This window comes from Lycorma delicatula, chromosome 9, assembly GCF_047948215.1.
Source record: "Lycorma delicatula isolate Av1 chromosome 9, ASM4794821v1, whole genome shotgun sequence".
In the NCBI taxonomy this organism is placed as follows: domain Eukaryota; kingdom Metazoa; phylum Arthropoda; class Insecta; order Hemiptera; family Fulgoridae; genus Lycorma; species Lycorma delicatula.
The window spans coordinates 42,574,650-42,590,776 of record NC_134463.1 but is presented as its reverse complement, the minus strand read 5'-3'; the positions used below and the strand labels follow the sequence as shown (position 1 = coordinate 42,590,776).

Genomic DNA, 16,127 nt, shown 5'->3' with positions numbered 1-16,127 from the left:
GAAAAACTGAATAAAAAAAACATAATAATTCATTTCATGGTAATAATTGAGTGGCCTGAAGATTTAATAGTTTTAGTAAGTACGAGGGTTGTTCAATAAGTTCTTAGAAAATTCCAGAGATGATGCTCGTAGTATCGAAAATGGTTTGCTTTTAGTAAGTGTTATTTGTCGCTAGAGTGCAGTTAAAGTTTCAGCTCTATCCATCACATGGTTTCATTATCATAGTTAATTGAAGCACACGCTATTGTTTATTTAGAAAAATGGGAAAAAGTAAGTTTCGAATGGTGATTAAACACTTATATTTAAAAGGCTTAATACCGAAAGAGATCAAGGTTGAGTTTGATGAAGTTCACAACACATCTGCTCCTGTTTGCAATTGGGTAAATGAGTTTAAACATGGCCATACATCCACGAAAGATGAACATCGTCGAGGATGTCCAGTGGAAGTGACCACCCCCAAAATGATTGACAAAATTCACGATACGGTTTTGAGTGATGATGAATCAAAAGTGCGTGAAATAGTTCAGGTCAGACATTATCGCAAGGTACAGTGTTTACAATTTTGCGTAAAAAATTGGATGTGAAAAAAATTTCAGCAAGATAGGTGCCACATTTGCTCTCAGTGGAGAATAAACGACGCAGTTGCATAGTCGACTCTGAAGTTGTTTTGGTACTCTTCTACCGCAATGCTAACGAGTTTCTGCGTCGATACATAACTGTGGAAGAAACATGGATACACTACTACACTCCAGAGACAAAGGAACAATCAAAACAGTAGGTTTTTTAAGGCAAACACGGTGAAATCGGCTGGCAAGGTGATGGCCACGGTTTTTAGGATGCACACGGTTATCATCTACTGATTTACTTGAAAAAAGGACAAACAATAACTGGAGAGTATTATGCGTCATTATTGCACCCGTTGAGCAAAGAAATCAAGAAAAAATATCCACATTTGAAAAAGAAAAAGATCCTTTTCCATCAAGACAATGCACGGGTGCACATCTGTGCAGTTTTGATGGCCAAAATTATGGAATTAAAGTTCAAATTACAACAACATCCACCGGATTTGGCCCTCAGCGATTTTTTATTTCCAAACTTGAAAAAATGGCTCAGCGGGCCACAGTTCACATCGAACAAGGAGGTCATAACCTAAACAGATGCTTATTTTGAGGACCTTCTGAAATCCTACTTTTTGGACAGCTTAAAAAAGTTGGAGAAATGCTTAGAAAAGTGTATAGAGTTAAAAGGAGATTATGTTAAAAAATAGAAAAAAAAATCTGCAATAAATAATTTGTTTTTTATCTTTTTCGAAGGACTTATCGAACGACCCTCGTACAATTACATACAAAATGTAAAAACTAGTAACAGGTAGTGAAGCATTAAAATGCAAAAGAGCAAAGAATAATTTTTTTTTAAGCAATACAATTTTGTATAACAGTTCTCCAAAATATTTTAGTTCTATTCAGAGACAGCAAAGAAGAAACCAATAATTTTGATTTTCTTTAATTTTTATATTAATATAATTTTTGAATTACATAAGCTTTGTGTATATGTTGTAAAATTACTGAACATTATCCACTACGGTCATACATGGTGTTTAAAAATACATCTGAAAAGAAAGAGATAACACAAATATCACAGTGCAACTATTCATCAGTTTTTTTTTTTTTTTAAATGATGAAACAAATTTATAAACCATGTAATAACTTACACGCAAAAAAATTTTGCTTTTTACATTAAAAATATTTTGAGTAAATCGTGGATTTCATCGCAAGCAATCTTCTGTGATCAGTTTTAGTTTCAAAGCCATTTGAGCACTGAGATATGCTTATCTTTTACTAAATCAATTAGATGCAGAAACACTGTTACATAACAACATTCCAAATTACCAGCCCACACAATCATACAAGCACAGCCTAATTTATCATTCACTTTCTTTTGCCAATATAATTTAAGAATACAAAAATTGAAGAAAATAAACATTACTTCAGATCTGTTTTTTCATCTGCTTACAACTTGTTGCACAGTATATTCAGAGATATTAATATATCTGCTCTCTTAATCGCTAACAAGATTAATAACAATTAAGATATTAAGCATAGAAATTCTTAAAAATGGTAATAGATTTTATCCATTAGCAACCTAAAGAAACTTTAACAAATTTTGATAAACTTTTAAGAAGAAAATTATTGGATTTCATCCCATTCTTCTTCCTTTCAGCAATTAATATCACCATGTGTACACAGTTATGGCCAAGGTCTATATACACACATGACTTTACTTCAAAGGAAAAAGATGTTTCTAGGAAGAAATGGCTACCACTATTGCTGTGAGTCGGATACAATAGGGCATAGAATGCAGCTGATCCCCTACAGTAGGCAACTCCCTTTTGGGTTATTGACTGACTAGTTTCCAAAAAAATGTTTTAACAAGATTCAACAAACCAAAAAAACGTTTAATTCATTGGTCCCTAAAAAACATCTTACATTTTAACATATCAATCTTTCTTCATTTCAGTGATCTGGAATCAATTTACTTATAGTTCAATAATTGGAACATGACTTTGGTTATTGATATTTTATCTTAATTTAAACTCTTTTAAAGCTGCTTTTTCCTGAGATGATCCATACTTATTTTTTTAAAAGTACAATCATGTACGACAAATTATTTTTTTCAAATTATGTACCATGTGGAGCAGCAACAAATTTTAGTAAAAGTTTTATTATGGTGTCTGGTAATCCTAGTTTAATTAATTATCAAGAAGTTTTATAAAGAATTATGTGCTACATTAAGCATCCCCTCTTATAGATTGTTTTATGGTGTTTTTATTTTATGCACATAATTTTATTGCTTTTCATATACTAACATAGAACAGCAATTTCAAATGGATATGATATTCAAAACAAAATTATATTTTTTATTTTTTAATACTTTTTTATGCACTTAATTACAGTTTAGCTCAAGATTAAGCAAAATTTTTCTGCAAAAAAATGAACCAAAGTGATCATTAATAAACAAAATCCTACCCTACTAAAGGCGTGCGCACCTTTAGTAGGGTAGGTGCGTGCGTGCATGCGTATGTGTGTCCCTTACCTTAGCACATAAAACACCAGTCATTCCGTACAATAAGTAATATGTGCTAAGATAACAGGCACCAGAATGTATTAATCGCTAGCAGAAAATCCCGATTCATTAGTACATGTCTCATGGTGGTCAGGTGTATGCTTGTTATATTATTATATATTTATTACTTGTACTTATTATTATTTATACTTGTTTCTTTAATTATATAAGTATGCAACATATATATTAATTTTTTTTTTGCGATTGTTTTTCTTCATAAATTAATGAAATATACCAAAAAGTAATTACTCAAATTAACCCGTTATACATACAACTGGAATACTGTTTCTTCTAACCATCCTTCATCATCCTTTTCTGATTTCATTTAATTTTCATGTTCACTATTCATCAAATATTCATTTTAATTTAAAAAAAGGAAACTGCTAACACTTTTAATATTAATACTGATGTTTTAAGTCACCTTATAAATTCATGTTTTCTATTATTAATACTGAATTTTTTATTAGTTTTAAAAATATTTTTATAGTTCTATTACCCATTACTAAATACTCTGACAAAATTATGTGTAGTTTTTCTTTTAAGGGAATTCTTATTCTAACATTGTTAAATATCATCTTTTCTTTAACAAGTAATGTTATTTTATTTTGTTACAAAACATTTTTTTTACTAAGTGTATGATATCAGAAATACTATTATTATTTTATCAAGAAACTGTATCTTGAAAAATAACCAATAGCCAAAAATTGATGATACAAATTGTCCACAATGGGCAATAAGAACCAGTAAAGCGTATGAAGATAAAAAATACGTTTTGCCAGAAGCTAGTATCAGATAAATAAAAACTTTACAGTTTAAATTCTTTTGGGCATAGATACAATTTCAAAACAAAATTAATACATCTATTCTAAGTCTAAAATCTGAACAGTTAAAAGAAAATTCATAACAGTTTATAATTTATTTATTTTTTTAAAACTCATTTTTTGACTAAATAATTCTCTACTTTTTTAAATAAATTTTTTTACATTAATAAATTTTAAAAACTTTTTTTAAACTTACAGATTTTACAACTCCAGGCAATTGTTGGTTTGCTTCTGCACGTTCCCTGCAACATAAAAAATAAAGTAAAAATCAACTAAAATAAAAATAAATTTGAAAGATCTATAAGCTAATTATTGATGATTTTCCAGTATTAATTCATTACTAGAAAAAAGTGAGCCTGTGGTCCGCTACAAAAACGTTACATGGTTTATGTTTCATATAATTTTGTTAAATTTTTTTGCCAACTGGAACTAAATAATGTTCATGAATTTAGCTTACTAACAACAACAAAAGCTTTTACAACAAAAAGCTTCAAAATCCTGAACATTTTTAGTTGTTTCTCAAGCCCCCCAGTCAAACCCCCCCTCCACCAGTCTAAAAGCATCCGGGAGAATGTATTATTTTCCTGAGAAGGAAATTAGTTCAATCAACCTTCAGTGAAACAAGATGTTAAAACAAACATAAGTTCATAAATAACAAGGTGTTGGTGTTTCATTCAAAATAGTTTTATTGTGTAATTCCACTGACATAACAGGTGTAAATAGTAAATGAGTCTGCATCAAGACTTTTGAAGACTTAGTAAGTTCTTTCATTCACTTATTTTATTCAATTCGTTGTATTTTAACTTTTAGTTTAGTCAAAACTAAATTAAACACTTTCAAGTCGTAATGTTTAAAACATGGTATTTTGTACACAAACTTACATATGATTGCTAAATAAATAAATACAGCAGGTAATGTATATATTTTAGAAATGAGCCATAAATTGGTTTATAGGATGTTGATACTATTTTGAATTGGATTATATTACCGTAAATTGTTTGTCAGTTGTTTCATGATGTATTAAATATACTGGCAGTCAAAAAACCACAAATTTTCTTCCAGAACCTACTTGCTCATACTTTTAGGATTATATAAAAAAAAAATTTGGTTACTGCAGTGCCCTTTTATCTTAAAATAACATTTTTACATTTTGTTTTTTCTTCAAAAAATTATGAAATCAGGTTTGAGCTTATATTTACTACAGCAATTAAGAGAGATAAATTGCTAATTACATTATTACCTTATTCTGTATATTTTTCAAAAAACCTTAGTGAAAAAACCATCGTGATATGATGAAAACTGATAAAGTTATAAGTTTTTTACTAAATCAACATCACAATCATTAAAGCCTTGTAAACAACAATAACATATTTTTTAACACATTTAAAAAATTAATAACTTAAAAATTATTTAAGGTATCAAAATGAAATTTTACATGGTTAATAAGGGTGGAAAATATAACAAATAAAACGATTCTCATGACATTCTGAGACCATGGGTTTCATTTTAATTTTAGCTCTCTCTTTTTCCTGTTTAGCCTCCGGTAACTACCGTTTAGATAATACTTTAGAGGATGAATGAGGATGATATGTATGAGTGTAAATGAAGTGTAGTCTTGTACATTCTCAGTTCCACCATTTCTGAGATGTGTGGTTAATTGAAACCCAACCCCACCAAAGAACACCGGTATCCACAATCTAGTATTCAAATCCATGTAAAAATAACTGGCTTTACTAGGACTTGAACGCTGGAACTCTCGACTTCCAAATCAGCTGATTTGGGAAGACGCGATCACCACTAGACCAACCCGGTGGATCATTTTAATTTTAGCTGGATCATTTGAAACAGACTGACCCATTTATCGACATAAGCCCTGATCCTGCATACCCGCATGCTACTTATAAGATTATTGAGAAAGAAAGTACTTTCGAATATATACTAATTTATACCTAGATATGTCAATAAATTGAAGATATGGTATTAGTAAAAAATAAACACTTAGTCTAAGAGTTTAATTTATTAGTGTTATTATAAACGGATAAATAATTACAATACTAAGCTTTAGTTAGTTACCTTCTTCACTTTTATATCAATCTCAGATCCAGAATCAGTTTTTTCTTCAATTTCCCAGAGGTATCATCTTCTGTCCTATCCAAATTATTTGAAATTGAACACTTTTAAGCCTTCTAATCACTCGCTCTGAAGATATATTTTCCCATGCAGTCAATATCCATTCAGACAAAGGAGAGAGGGTCTTTAAATTTGTCCAGTAAATGAAAATGAATGATCGTTGTTTGCCATCCAAGAAGAATAAAATTCTTTCAACCAATCTTTAAAAAGCATACTTACATCTAAAAGTTGAAGGAAAGAAGTTAATCTCTTGTAATATTTACTAATTCAGAATTCTATTTTTCGATGATTAATTTTCATATTTCAGTTAAATGTTCCTGAAAGCTATCATAGACAAGCATAGTTTTTACCTTTTGCAAACTTTTGGATCAACAAACCCACACCAATTTCCACCATTCATCCATTAAAGAGAATCCATTTCCAATGCATCAAACAATTACCCCCTTCGGGAGATTTTTTTGGGCAAGGGCAAAGTCTTTAACTTGAAAATAGCAAAATATGTAATTTTTATTCCATCTACTAAAATGGCAAGCATAAAAAACCTTGTTTTTTACAACCACCAGCTTAAATAGGAACACTTCTTTTGCCAATTAAACTTATAGTTGAATTCTGCGACATTTCAAAATATACAGGGGTTTGATCAGTTTCATATTTGTGAGTTCGAAATTGAATTTTTTTTGTACAAGCCAATAACATATCGCTGAAATTCCATAAGTTTCTCTTCTGGAAATCTTTGACAAATATTGGTCAGTCTTCTTATAGTCAAACACAAAAATTTTTGAAACCAGCCTCTGCTAGCTGTAACATTCTTAATATTACCTACTAAAGCTTTGTTTTGCCTTTATATTGCACATCTCTGTTTTTGCAGAACACTTTTTCTCTGTTAACTGGAAAACACTTTTCCATTCTTTCTTTAATAAATAAAAATAGTTCTTGCTCTAATTTGAGGAATTGGTTCCCAAACAATCATTTTTTTTAAGAGGCACTAAGCAATAAAATCTTTTTCTTTAGCCAATCTCAAATACATGACTCATCGATGTTGTATTTTTACCAACTCCTCAGTTAGAAATAATTTCAGCTTCTGACACAACTTCTAATTTTTTGGCATAGTAAATGAACAAAATTATCTTTTGGTTGAAAACAACTTTTAGTCAAAAAAAATTTTTTTTTTAAATAAAACGAATATAACTGAGATGTGATATGTTTACTACTTTGAAATCAAATGAATATTAAGGTAAATGAAAAGTGTGAAGGAAGTTCACTTGAAACTAAAACTAAAAACTGAAATCTACCATATTCCAGAAACTCGTTACATTCAAGGTATTTTGTTGCAAATAAAGAACTAATAATAAAAACATAACAGTAATAACCCTTGTACTCTTCCTATAGAGGCAGAGGTAGGTGTTATAATAAAAGTCATCTTTGTTTACGTATTGTACCTGTTTTTGTATAATCTTTCATAGTTACAGTCATATATGACACTACCTTGTAAAGTAATAATTAAATAAAAAACATCATTCAAACAGTAATAACCATTCAATCATTACAATGAGTAATAGTCATTCAATCATTATAATGATTTGAATAATACCCGCACCTCAACATTTTAAATAGGAAATCATGAAAAATACTAAGGGGCTTATGCATTATGTCTACAATGTTCCAATAAATATTCTAAAAATAATTTACTATCAATCAAAATTATAAAACAGTCTCCCGTGAAATAAATAAGATCTTAATTCTACTTTCATTTATAATCTAGTATAAAATAACTTAAGATTTTGTTTCTTCTACTAGCTACTATGAAACAAAATGTTTTCAATTCAATCAAAACCTGTATATTTTTTTGTATCCTAGGCATGAGTAGAACATCATTCACAGAAGGTTAAATGATGCATAATCCATAATAATAAGATAAACAACAAAGATGACATGAAGGTGACACAAATTCTCTTTTCATGTGTTCATTAGCAAAGAAAGTATAAAACAGACTTGTTTTATCCGTTGACCACCTCATCATGCTCTACCCGGTCAGTTTTCTTTTTTCACTAATATTTATTTATTTGCATATGACATAAGTTGAAGTTTTTTTTTTAAGTCGTCAGTTGTTTGTGACTGGTTTTTAGATAACTCTAGAACACTTTGAACGATGATTTAAACCTAAACACAGAAACACATCATAATATATGAATATATTTAGAAAGATTCATCATACAAATAAGAGGATGAACACAGATAATAGACTATAATATCTTTTCTTCTTGTTAACTCTCTTTTTTAACAAAATGACCCACCAGCCAATAAATAATAAAAACACATAATAATGAACTACAGTTAAAAAAAAAGAAGCAAGAATTCATTTATACTTACCAAGCTCTTTTCTGTTGTGCTGAAAGCGGAACTCTTACAATTATCAATGATGAATTCTTTGCGATTAATGCATTCTCATCTAAATATACTGTAACAAAAATAATAACAAATAAATTGGTTAATTTCTTCATTAGGTTTTTACATTAAATAAAAATTTAAATAGATACGTATAAAATCATAATGAATTACTCACACAAGAGTTGATTCTCAATAACTGTAAACTAACTGGAAATGAACTTGAATGTAATTAATAAAATAAAAAATCCCCAACTTAACATTTAATAGATGTTTTGGTACAAGTCGCATGAATATGTAAGCATATATATAATTTGAAACATGAAATATTATTATCAATACTTTTTGACCTTTCTTAATTAGATTAAAAAATAATACCATATTATTTACAAGCAACGAAGTTAACAGATATTGTTGAAATCAAATTTATAAAATCTGGATGTGCGCATATCCCATGGGTCAAGAATAACACAATGGATGGGATCTAATGGTTTCATGAAATAGCTTATCTCTGGTTCAATTTCTGACAAGGTCCAGACATTTTTCCCAAACATTTCATCCATCCCATTCTGCTAATTAAAATGCATGTGATATAAGTCTGAGACCATAATATTAAACGAAAACATAACTTCCTAAATTATAAATATATTTTTGGCACTTTCATTACTGAAAAGTAAATAATAAAAATATATTTTATTTAAAAAATCTACCACACAACACAACGAATATGTAAAAAGAAATAAATAAAAAACTTAAAAAAATAATATTACCATATTTTATTCGCACCTCAATTTTCCGAACCGAAAATCTAAAAAAAAATTGAGTATATACCGGTATTTTAAAGTGCAACAGATATGATAAAAAAATACGAAAATATTCAGAAAGTAAGCATTTAATTCATTCATTTAAATTACAACATTAATATTACGTTAATAATTAATTACCGTAAGTACTAGTTTAGATCAGAATCAGTAGGCCAGTAAAACGAAAAGAAAGTATCATGTTGAAAAGGATCATTTCAATACACTTTTTAATATGGGAATTTATTTTTAATTAATCACTATCACTGTCAATGTCTGTAGAAGAGTTACCGGTAAGGTCTCCACGTTACTCTGCCAAAGGTCTTTACTACCATCAAATTCATTAGATATTCCGCCTTTTTTTAAACTTTTCCTTAATAATTCCATGGAAATACCTTCCCAAGCATCTTTTATCCAAACACAAATCTGGTTAAAATCTGGGCGTTTGATTTTTCCTGTAGACGTGAGAAAGAAATTTTCGTCAGCCATCCATTAACTGTACAGTAAATGGATGCAGAAGTTTTAATGCAGATGTGAATGGTTTATTAATGCAGACATCTAGTGCTTGCAATAGAAATGTCAATCGGTCTGGAATTATTACTTGGTCTGTCATACCCTTTTTTAAAATGTCTCACTTTATCAGTCGTATGCCCCCAATAACTATCCATTACTAGCATACCGGTATTTTTTTTATTAAGTAAATCTCCTGATCACTTTTGCCATACACACCTGATCCAATCTAAAAATAAGGTTTAGTCCATCCAACCTGATTCCTGTGCTCTGATAGAGCACAGTAGGAAGAGTTCTGTAAAGCTTCTTCCTGTACAGTAGGAAAAGTTTTTCTTTTAAAAACAATGTACGGAGGTAATTTTGATCCATCAGAAGTAATGTAAAGCATAACACTACACCTTTGTTTTTCATTACCACCAGTGCGAATCATAACACATTTTTCACCTTTTTTGTTTACAGTTTTTTCAAATGGCATTTAAAAATGCACGAGGATTTGATCAGCATTTCCTATTTGAGAAGGCCTTTATCTTTTCTAAGATTTATTATGTATTTATGAAAATGTAATATTTTTTGTTCATAAGTGTCTGGAAGTCGTTGAGAAATGGTCGTCTTTCATCTTATTGACAAATCATTTCGTGCCATGCATCGTGTTATCCAGCCACAGCTTGCTTTGAAACTTTATTCAATGATTTAGTGATTTCACGAGCATATGATTGACACATTTCTGTCATGACAGCATAACTGCATTTCCTTTTTTCCATAACAGTCATACAATTTTTTTTTTTTTGTGTATTTTGGTTTTAAGCCTCAAAATTCGCTTTTATTACCAGTGCTTTTCACCAGAAGTTGTTTCTTCTTACGCCAATCTCAAATCCAGCTTTCATCTATGTTAAATTTTCTTCCTGCTGCACGATTTCCAATTTTTTCAGCCTCTTCTATAACGCGCAGTTTTTCATTTACTGTAAAAGATCGTAGATGCTGTCCTTTTGTACTCATTTTAATGCTGTAATTAAAATAAATCACCATAAAATGCACATAACCATCCACATATACAAACAGTACACTGACTATAGCGAATAGACAAGACGACAATGGGTAACTGATACTGTAACTGTAGTGTCATTAGAACTGGATGCAACCTATACAGAATGAATCAGTTTTATAAAAATACCGTAACTTTATTCGTATCGATAATATGAACAGGATGTTAATAATTAAGGATGCATTCTGTATAAGCGGCATCCACGAAAGCCTAATGTAACTATATTTATGTGATTGAATTTAGGTACTTCTAAGAAAACGTTTACTTTATATAGATTATCCTGGCTAAAGGCTATGTTTCAAGTAAGCCTCGCACCCTTATTTTTTCTCTCCAATTCCAAGAAAAAAAGTGTGGGTGGTACTCGAACAAATACGGTACTTTAATGTTATTAATACATATTTTTTTCTTTAAGTTAAGAGCTGTTTAACAATAATATTTAAACAATATTATTAAATAATTATTTTTATAAATTTTCAATCCAGTTAAAAAACTGTTTAAACATAAATTAAAAAATTTAATATAAAAATTACTACTGCTCATTTACAAAAAAATATAAAAAGTATATAAACCTATGAGCTTTAATAAAACACACCAACAACCAAAAAAACTACTCAGGTAGTGGATTGTTTTTATATAAAAGTTTTTATACAAATAAAGATTACTGAATTTTACACACAAAAATATACTGATATGGAATAAAACTATTGTGCAATTCATGATTGTAGAATAACTAAAATAATGCAATAAAATGTCTTTTCACATCTGAATTAAAATTGAAAAAAAATTGTATGATCTTTAGATGGTAATGATTCATTAAAGAAATTAATGAAAGAAAAAACAAATTATAAAAGAAAAACCCAAATCCCACATAAAAAAATTCATATACTCCCATTATACGTAATTAAAAAGAGTTAAACATCCTAACAATGATAAATAAGAAACAATGTAAGAAGATAAAGTGAAAAAATACCTAGTGACAATGAATATGGTTGTTAAAAGAACAATCAACAACATTCACGATCATTATTTACTTGCCGGTGGAAAAACTTTTGGTGAAAATACTAAACAACATATTTTGCAAGAGAGCTGCACTGATTTTAGAGCTAGTAAGATTAAAAAGTTTTTTTTTTTGTCTTCAGTCATTTGACTGGTTTGATGCAGCTCTCCAAGATTCCCTATCTAGTGCTAGTCGTTTCATTTCAGTATACCCTCTACATCCTACATCCCTAACAATTTGTTTTACATATTCCAAACGTGGCCTGCCTAAACAATTTTTTCCTTCTACCTGTCCTTCCAATATCAAAGCGACTATTCCAGGATGCCTTAGTATGTGGCCTATAAGTCTGTCTCTTCTTTTAACTATGTTTTTCCAAATGCTTCTTTCTTCATCTATTTGCCGCAATACCTCTTCATTTGTCACTTTATCCACCCATCTGATTTTTAACATTCTCCTATAGCACCGCATTTCAAAAGCTTCTAATCTTTTCTTCTCTGATACTCTGATTGTCCAAGTTTCACTTCCATATAAAGCGACACTCCAAACATACACTTTCAAAAACATATTCTGTATAGAATTCTAGTTAAGATTTTTGATGCATGACTAGTTAAACAAATTGTTCTGTATTCTTCACATTTATCTGCCCCTGCTTTCTTTGGTATCATAACTATAACATTTTTTTTGAAGTCTGACGGAAATTCCCCTTTTTCATAAATATTACACACCAGTTTGTATAATCTATCAATCGCTTCCTCACCTGCACTGCGCAGTAATTCTACAGGTATTCCGTCTATTCCAGGGCCTTTCTGCCATTTAAATCTTTTAATGCTCTCTTAAATTCAAATCTCAGTATTGTTTCTCCCATTTCATCCTCCTCAACTTCCTCTTCTTCCTCTATAACACCATTTTCTAATTCATTTCCTCCATATAACTCTTCAATATATTCCACCCATCTATCGACTTTAACTTTCGTATTATATATTGGTGAACCATCTTTGTTTAACACATTATTAGATTTTAATTTATGTACCCCAAAATTTTCCTTAACTTTCCTGTATGCTCCGTCTATTTTACCAATGTTCATTTCTCTTTCCACTTCTGAACACTTTTCTTTAATCCTCTCTTCTTTCGCCAGTTTGCACTTCCTGTTTATAGCATTTCTTAATTGCCGATAGTTCCTTTTACTTTCTTCATCACTAGCATTCTTATATTTTCTACGTTCATCCATCCGTTGCAATATATCGTCTGAAACCCAAGGTTTTCTACCAGTTCTCTTTATTCCGCCTAAGTTTGCTTCTGCTGATTTAAGAATTTCCTTTTTAACATTCTCCCATTCTTCTTCTACATTTTCTACCTTATCTTTTTTACTCAGACCTCTTGCGATGTCCTCCTCAAAAATCTTCTTTACCTCCTCTTCCTCAAGCTTCTCTAAATTCCACCGATTCATCTGACACCTTTTCTTCAGGTTTTTAAACCCCAATCTACATTTCATTATCACCAAATTATGGTCGCTATCAATGTCTGCTCCAGGGTAAGTTTTGCAGTCAATGAGTTGATTTCTAAATCTTTGCTTAACCATGATATAATCTATCTGATACCTTGCAGTATCGCCTGGCTTTTTCCAAGTGTATATTCTTCTATTATGATTTTTAAATTGGGTGTTGGCAATTACTAAATTACACTTCGTGCAAAACTCTATAAGTCGGTCCCCTCTTTCATTCCTTTTGCCCAGCCCGTATTCACCCACTATATTTCCTTCCTTGCCTTTTCCAATGCTTGCATTCCAATCTCCAACTATTATTAAATTTTCATCTCCTTTTACGTGTTTAATTACTTCATCAATCTCTTCGTATACACACTCTACCTCATCATCATCATGGGCGCTTGTAGGCATTTAGACGTTAACAATCGTTGTCGGTTTAGGTTTTGATTTTATCCTTATTACAATGATTCTATCGCTATGTGTTTTGAAATACTCTACTCTCTTCCCTATCTTCTTGATTAAAAAGTATAGACAAAGTATTAAACAACGTTTAAAAATGAAAGTGTGTGATAAATGAATAAACATTAATAACAGCTCACATCCCAATGGTTGTAACAGCTTAACTGGATAATATAACAACTGTACACTGGACAAAACTTGCAAGTAAGGTATATACATCATAGTGGCAAGTAAACTAAAGAATGAGAACTTATTCTTTTGGGAGCAATCGTGTCAAGAATAGAAAAATAACAATCTCTCTTAATCAGAACATGCCAAAAAACCAAGACATTTCATTCATATTATATCTACAGGATAAAGAAAAGCATGGGTTACTTCAGGCATTTTTGGAAGATGGTTATTTTTCATTTTTTTCGTTCTAAAATAGGGAGAAAACTGCATATTTAATAGAAAATTCTCTTATACATACAAAATAATTTATCATGAGTTATTAGCTCACACTGTGGTGGATGCCTTCAGCTTAAAACAGAAATTCCTAAACTACAATCTGTAAATTTATAAACAAATTTTAAACAGACATACATGTAAGAAAATTATTAAAAATAGTGCAACAGACCCAAATGACATATTTATTGTTTCAAAATTGTTCAGAAAGCTTACACGGTAACTAAAACTAAGATTTTGAATAGTTTTAGTAAATGTGGATTAACAAAACCACTGGAAGAAATTTAATCCATTTAAAGAGCAACACAACTATAAAAATCACAATACTAGCCAAAATGACAATAAGGAATGGCAATTCAATGAAAAATATATCCAAGGAATTTCTAACATTTTTTTTTTAGAAAATATCATATAAAATATAAAAAAGCAAGTTAAGTTTGGCTTAAGATAACTTTGTTAATTAATTCCCAATTAATGAAACGTTATAGAAATTTACATCAGTCAAATCTGTTTACAACAGCCATCAAAGCAACCAGTTATTGAAAAGACCTCATTCCATTAAATTATTGCTTATAGGATCAAATGAAAAATAAGATTTTTTAACTCAAACTTAATACATGAAATGAAATGTTACTTGAAATTTAAATACTGATAGCCTTAAAAAATAATGTGAAGATGAACAATACAAACCATGATAAAAACCAATAGTTAAAAAGTAGATGGATAATGACGGAATTTTTTAGGTCATTACGAGCTAAAAATGAAGTTTAGTCTGTTTTACTTTTTAACATTATTTTCAAATACATCAATTAAATTTTTACTACCTTGAATACTAATAATTTTGATTTTTTCAAATAGATTGTTATTTAGGATCATAAAATTTCTCCTACAGTTAGCCTTTAATTAAAATCAATTTTTTTCAAACTAATATTTGCTTTGTATTACTTTATTTATATAAATTCTGTCAGAGTTTCATAAATTCTCTATAGTCATTACATGTAAAGTGGACTAAGGATCCCTCTCGACCCTCTCCAATTTTGATTAAATTTTTACAGGATGTACATATGGGCCGACCTCTGTGGTGCAAGCGGTAGCATCTCGGCCTTTCACCCAAGGTCCCAAGTTCAAATCCTAGTCAGGCATGGCATTTTCACAAATGCTACAAATCATCCTCTGAAGCAATACTTAACTGTGGACCCAGAGGTTAAACAAAAAACGAATGTACATATGGGTCTTGCATAAAGCCTTGCAAAGTTAAAGCTTCTTAAGTAGTATGGTTGGGGCACTAGCCATATTTTTGTGAAAACTACTTTTTTGACATCGTGACTTAAATGAAAGAATCGTCAAGTTTGTTTTGTCATTGGTCATGATCTAAGGTACCTGTCATGTTGAAACTTAGTGACCCTGTTAAACATTTTGGATATAATAAATTTTGGATTCTGTAAATAAACATTTTTTTAAGCTGTCTGACTTTTTAGAAATGTTTATCTGGTCATTTAAGTTTCTTCTGTCCTGTTCCAAAATTTCCCTCAACAGTTTCAGATGGAAATACTCAGCACTTTTACACATCACATATTAAAAGCAAAGGCAATTGGAAGTTAAAATTGAATTTTGGTTTTATGGATATCGAAGGTAACGTCTCAATGTCATGTACCATTGGTTTTGCAGATAATTCTGCATGTCATCTGAAAACATTACACCTAAACAAGGCATCAAAGAATTTTCAGTAGAACAAGAATTACTTAACCAAAGAAGTGAATTATGTCTTGCTGAAAATGCCCAAATATGCTTTCATCACAAAGCAATACTTTTGGATAAGTATGAATTTTTACAATAATCATGTTGTAATCCTTTTGGTGTAAAGAACATTTCTGTGAAAAAGGGCTAATGGGTTATTAATGTGGAAACAGCAGATCAATTGAAAGCTGTGACA

At 30.1% G+C, this 16,127-nt stretch overlaps 1 protein-coding gene across 5 annotated transcripts in view; it reads right to left on the bottom strand.

Annotated features, from left to right (window-relative positions):
- The window catches only part of LOC142329723 (uncharacterized), a 187,535-nt gene that overhangs the window by 145,947 nt on the left and 25,461 nt on the right, over window positions 1–16,127 (bottom strand). For all 5 annotated transcript variants that reach the window (XM_075374451.1, XM_075374458.1, XM_075374453.1 and 2 more), the window contains 2 exons: window positions 8,445–8,532; window positions 4,141–4,186 (listed from right to left, as the gene is read on the bottom strand). In XM_075374451.1, coding sequence (XP_075230566.1) covers window positions 4,141–4,186; window positions 8,445–8,532 — 134 coding nt within the window. The remainder of the gene's footprint in view (window positions 1–4,140; window positions 4,187–8,444; window positions 8,533–16,127) is intronic.